The 5,668-nt window shown below is 36.1% G+C and overlaps 1 protein-coding gene across 1 annotated transcript; it reads left to right on the forward strand.

The window, feature by feature from the left end:
- Window positions 1-3,113: 3,113 nt before the first annotated feature.
- LOC112180158 lies at window positions 3,114-5,247 on the forward strand. The gene is made up of 4 exons (XM_024318662.2): window positions 3,114-3,942; window positions 4,049-4,201; window positions 4,327-4,455; window positions 4,834-5,247. The coding sequence occupies exons 1-4, from the start codon at window positions 3,322-3,324 to the stop codon at window positions 4,948-4,950; spliced, it is 1,020 nt and encodes a 339-aa protein (XP_024174430.1). The 5' UTR covers window positions 3,114-3,321; the 3' UTR covers window positions 4,951-5,247.
- The last annotated feature ends 421 nt before the right edge of the window (window positions 5,248-5,668 follow it).

Raw genomic sequence — 5,668 nt, forward strand, 5'->3', positions numbered from 1 at the left:
TCACATTGATAACTTTGTAAGTTCAGATATCATTCTGAAAGTCCCATAAGTGTCCAGACACCGTTGGTGAATTTTTTCCTAAAACAAACTGAGGGCAGAATATCTTTTTTGCCCTCATTTTTGGGCTCATGTGCTCACAGTTGGCGGAGACGTGACGGAAGCTCGCCAGAGGTACGACGATAATACGAAAAGTAAAGTCTAGGTATCACATTGATAACATTCAGAGTTTAGGTATCATTCTGAAAATCACCAAAGTGTCTAACCGTTGGTGAATTTTTCCCTTATTATATTGTAAGATGTAGCCTTTTAACTTTTGATTACTAATTTAGCTCAATATTAAAATGTAGATATAACATAGAGTAATGATATAAGAATGCAAGTGAAAGACTAACAAGTAACAAGTCGATAAACGTCTAAAATTACGTTTATGTGATTGTTTTTGCTAGCTAACATTTTTGTTTTTTGATGACCTTGCTGGCTAACATTTGATTAGTCATGGTTAAGGATCACATCGGCTTGAACATTAGAAATCAACGATCTGGTGGGATTTCTATGCATGATATCTGATGAACAAAATTAGGCTGCACGAAATACCTCTCCAAGTTCCCTTCTCTCAAAATTTTCTGTATGAATCTGGATCCAGGCAGATCTAAAAAATCAAAAATGAGGTCAGTCCTTTTCAAGGGGGATTAAAATGTTCTCTAGTGAAGTGATGAAAGAGCATCATCAAATGCCGATCGGTGTTATGAAAAAAGTGTCGGAAGGGTCAAAAGGTCTGTGCAGCCTGCGGGCTCAAGTGTAATGGATGAAGGTCTTTTCGTATATTGGGCTTAAGTCTCAGAGTTGGTGATACATGGGAACTGAGGCCCTAAACACATGAAAAGTGCAATCCAACTATTATGGAAGAAAGTTTTCTGTCTTCCAAAATTGCATAAAACACGTAGCTAGACTTGCTGTACATGTTGTACAAGCCTATAGATCTGACCGTCTGATTGAAGACCTTCTCATACTCATGACTCATGACGAGTTCTAGATTAAGTCATGAAATCCTTGGATTAGGTTATCGATCTAAAAGTGACATTATAACCCTCCAATTGGATTTGCTTATATGATTGATGTTTACTCTAAAAATGACATTCTTGTTTACATGTGTGCAAGGATGAGGATTGCAAACACACTTTTATTGGTCAATCTTATTTCGAAATATTCAATTTGATTCATTTGTATAACACACGAGCTAAGAATCATCCTATTTTTCAAAAAGTTTTAAAATAAAATAAAATTTGAATAAAATACGTCATTGCTAAAGTTGGGCTATTGAACGTGTTTTGATTTGTTTTCTATATAGATATTGATGACATATTTTCAAGTCTAATCCTAACATAACGCCTCAATTGGACATTCCCTAGACGGTCAATGTCTGCTAGAAGAGATTCTTTTGTACTCGTCCGAGCGAAAATGAGAATGTTATCTGATTCTTAGTGGTCAGTATTATTTTTAGAGATTCTTATCAAATTATACATTTATTTGCTTAGAATTTCACAATACACGAGATGAGACAACATGCAAACCTAATTTATTAAAAACTAAAACAAAGACATAAGAGCCAAAAGCAGGTTTTTTGACGCCGAACTTTTTTGCTATATAGATATTGATGATATCCTCTCAAGTCTAAACCTAACATTATAACGCCTCAACTGAACATTCTGTAAATGGTTGATGTCCACTAGAAGATATTATTTTGCACTCGCCAAAGCGAAAATGAGAATGTCAAACTAACTCTTAGTGGTCAATATTATTTTTAAAAAAATTATTGTTTTATTATGCATTTATTCACTTGATAGAATTTCACAATGCACCGGATGAGACAACATATGAACTCAATTTATTAAAAACTAAAATAAAAGACATAAGCGCCAAAAACTAGCTTTTTGACACCAAACTTTCTTGCTATATAGATATTGATGATATCCTTTCAAGTCTAAACCTAACATTATAATGCCTCAATTGGGTATTCTCTAAACGGTTGACGTCCGATAGAAGAATTTATTTTGCACCTGTTAGTGCGAAAACTAGAATGTCAAACTAACGCTTAGTGGTCAATATTATTTCAAGAGATTCATGTCTTATTATGCACTCATTCACTTGATAGAATTTCACAATACACGAGATGAGATAATATGCGAATAATAATTTATTAAAAACTAAAACAAAAAACATAAAGCGCCTCCAAAACATGTTTTTTGACGCTAAATTTTTTTGCTATTTTCTATAGAAATTAATGATATGTTATTTCAAATTGTATATTCGGACCTCATTGAATGCATCTAATCATGACATTGTAATGCCTCAATAGTAGTCAATGATACTCAAAGAGATTCGCATTTACTCGTTTGCGACAAGGAAATAAGGAAATATGATGGACATTATCTTCATTTCATTGCTCATGTTGCTATGCGAAGTTATCATTCAGATTTTAAGAATGAATTGATCATTTCTTCTCAATTGATTACTTCTTAAATCTCATAATAATCCTAAGAATGAATTGATCATTCCTTCCCATGATTGATCGCCTCTTAAATCTCTATCCTAAGAATGAATCGATCATTTCTTCCCATTGGTTCCATAATCACAGGGCTGAATTTACTCATCAGCGTTTTACCATGGACTTGAATCACTCATGCAATCATATCCATTTTTCCAACGCTTGGGCACAAATCATGGTTGATTAGCTTATAATTAGTGTATTTTTCAACTAAATTCTGACTTGAGTACCTGGAACAGAGTTTCATGCTATTAGTGGTTGATTAATATTATTGAAGTACCCTAATCAAATTGACATAGACTTTCCAAAGAAACATTGACATGGACTTTCCAAAGAAGGTCTTATCAAATAAAAAGGTTAAAAAAAGGCACAAGATTTACAGAACATGGAATATTTTGGCCAAACAATGAACCGTGCAAGAAGCTGGGTGGGTGTTATTCAAATTATTTGTGGAGCATTTGCAATATATCAAAATTGAGGGGCAGATGTGCAAAGCACAATGCTATATATATAGCATGGCAGAACTGCAGAAGTGGACTGGTCTCTTCCTGTGTTGTTTGAAAATCTCTTCTGTGTGAGAGAGAGAGACGAGAAATGGTTTTCTTTGTCTTGTTGCTCAGTAATTCCAGAGGCCCTGTCTAAATTTGTCAGTGTTCTTTGTCCGCTTCACAACAGAAGACGCACAAATACAAAAGCAGAACACTTCCTAACTTTCCTGGTCTGTTTCCTTTTGGGGTTCCAATTTCAGATAATAGAGAAAGCAATTTGGGTCTGCAATGTCTTCTGATCTCTTTGTTGACGATGCCTCCTTATACCGCCATTCCTATGAAACAGACCTCTTGTCTGACCCCTTCTCTCCTTTCTCAGACTCAGCTCTTGACCTCCTTCAAGCAATCTCTGACCACCGAAACGTACAAAACCCAGTTGAGGATCAGTCTCATTCTTTTGAGCAAAGCTCCCCAAATCCTGTTTCTTCTTCACCCCCAAGTTATCAATCGGGAAGTTTGAGCCATTACCAAGCAACCCATCTGGGCCCTCTTGAAAATGGTCCCAGTTTGGGAGATGCCTTGGGAAATTTCTCAGCTTTGGACATTTTAGGGGAGGTGAAAACTGAGCAATGTCATGTGGGTTTTGACCAGAATGCTCATAATTACAACACCCAACACGCTTTTTCTCCTCACAGTTACAGTGGTGGTGCTGAAAATGTGGCCAAATTTATGCAGAGGAGCTATAGCAGCAACTCCTTTGACGGAAAGCCTGGCTTTGTTTTCCAACCTCGCTTCGATTCTCACATGGAATCCCCAAAATTTCAGAACCAAGCAGCCTCCTTGAGCTCACCTGAGAGCAGCTACTTGACAAGTCAAATGAGAAGGGTTTCCAGCACTGGAGATTTACAAGTCAGTCTCACAATTCACAATTTTACTTCACTCCTCTGTGTTTGCTCTGTTTCGTTTCACCAAATACTAACAACATCCACTGTTTCTGCTCTGTTTCGTTTTTCAGAATTTCAAAACTGCTCGTAATCCTCGAGAGAGCTCGGCCATGGAGGAAGCTGGGAGCTTCAAGATGGGGAAGTACAGTGCAGAGGAGAGAAAAGAGAGGATTTCAAAGTACAGAGCTAAGAGATCACAGAGAAACTTCAACAAGACTATCAAGGTATGCTTTTTTTCCAAGAACTGATTTTTCCTCAGTAACCAAAAACACCATTTTTTTTTTTCATCATAGTTTTATTACGTGTTGGATTCTGAAAGTGGGTGATTTTTTTCTGTATACTTGGATAGTATGCATGCCGAAAGACACTAGCAGACAACCGTCCACGCATACGTGGAAGATTTGCACGAAATGATGAAACTGGTGATCTCACCAAACCTGCATGTTCAACCAGAGAAGAGGACGAAGATGATCTCTGGGTAATTTAATTTGGCTTCTCCACATTTCAGTATTCTCTCACGTTTCATCAACCTTATAATGTAACGTACGAAACGGTTATGTTGCAAAACTCTCAATTTGACTTGACCAGAATACACATGATAATTAATTTAGATTGACGGTTTCATAACATAATATATTGGACTGTCGGCTATAAAATATTTCTTTATCAATCTTTTATACTCTATGGTCGACAGTACAATAAATCATCACGTGAACTCTCTAGTCAAATCAAATTGACAGTTTCACCACATAACATATTGCACTGTCGGCCATATAGTATTTCTTCATCAATCCCATATAGTATTTCTTCATCAATCTTTTAAATTATAGCCTAACTTTTGGTGCGGGTTTTGCAGATTGAAGGGTTGAATGTAGATGAGGAATTAGGGGATAGGACAGTAAGAGGAGGACAGCAGTTTATGAACAACAACTTTGCACCCCCGCAGTTCCAGTACTATGGCTATTATCATTGAGCAATTACTAGAAAAGCTTTTCCAGAAAGGATGAGCTTCCTTTTAGGATAGTATTATTAGTTCCGGAGCACAACATGACTAAGAAGCCTTTCTGGGTAAAGCAGAGAGATTCAAAGGGTTTCCTTTTGTTTTCCTTTTATGTTTAATGAAATAAGGCACCTACTGTTGAGATTAAAGTTACAGTAGGGTAGTTCAGTAGTTGTAGCTGGTAGAAGTTAGTCACTAATAGGGTTTCTCTTAACTAGTTCTGACCTCCTCTGTATATGTAGTCAATAATAAGAAAATGTTATATTCAAAAATCAAGATGGTTGTTCTTCAAGTTGCTATCATACAGTCATATGTATGAACAATCAAAGCAGATCAGCAATTATTTTAGCTCCGCGAAAAATATAAGGCAATTCTATTTGTGATTTGACGTTGTCCTCGAGTGCTCATAATCTATTACTCAATCATTCAAATGAGTACTCATTTCTTTCCCCATACCATTTTTGGCATGTTTTTTTTTTTTTTTTTTTTTTTGGTGGAGACAATTTTTATGAATCTTATAATCCAAATTACCCTAAAGTTCCCACTAATCGGCTAGGATTTCACTGTTTGAGACCACATGGCATAGATGCCTTTCGCCTTTATCCTCAAGAAATTGTCTAAAACAGTCGAGGAAAAGGAGTCTAAATAGCTCTAAAGGTGAAATTTTTTTTTTTTTCCTTTTCATATTCCA

Source organism: Rosa chinensis, chromosome 7, assembly GCF_002994745.2.
Source record: "Rosa chinensis cultivar Old Blush chromosome 7, RchiOBHm-V2, whole genome shotgun sequence".
Lineage (NCBI taxonomy): Eukaryota > Viridiplantae > Streptophyta > Magnoliopsida > Rosales > Rosaceae > Rosa > Rosa chinensis.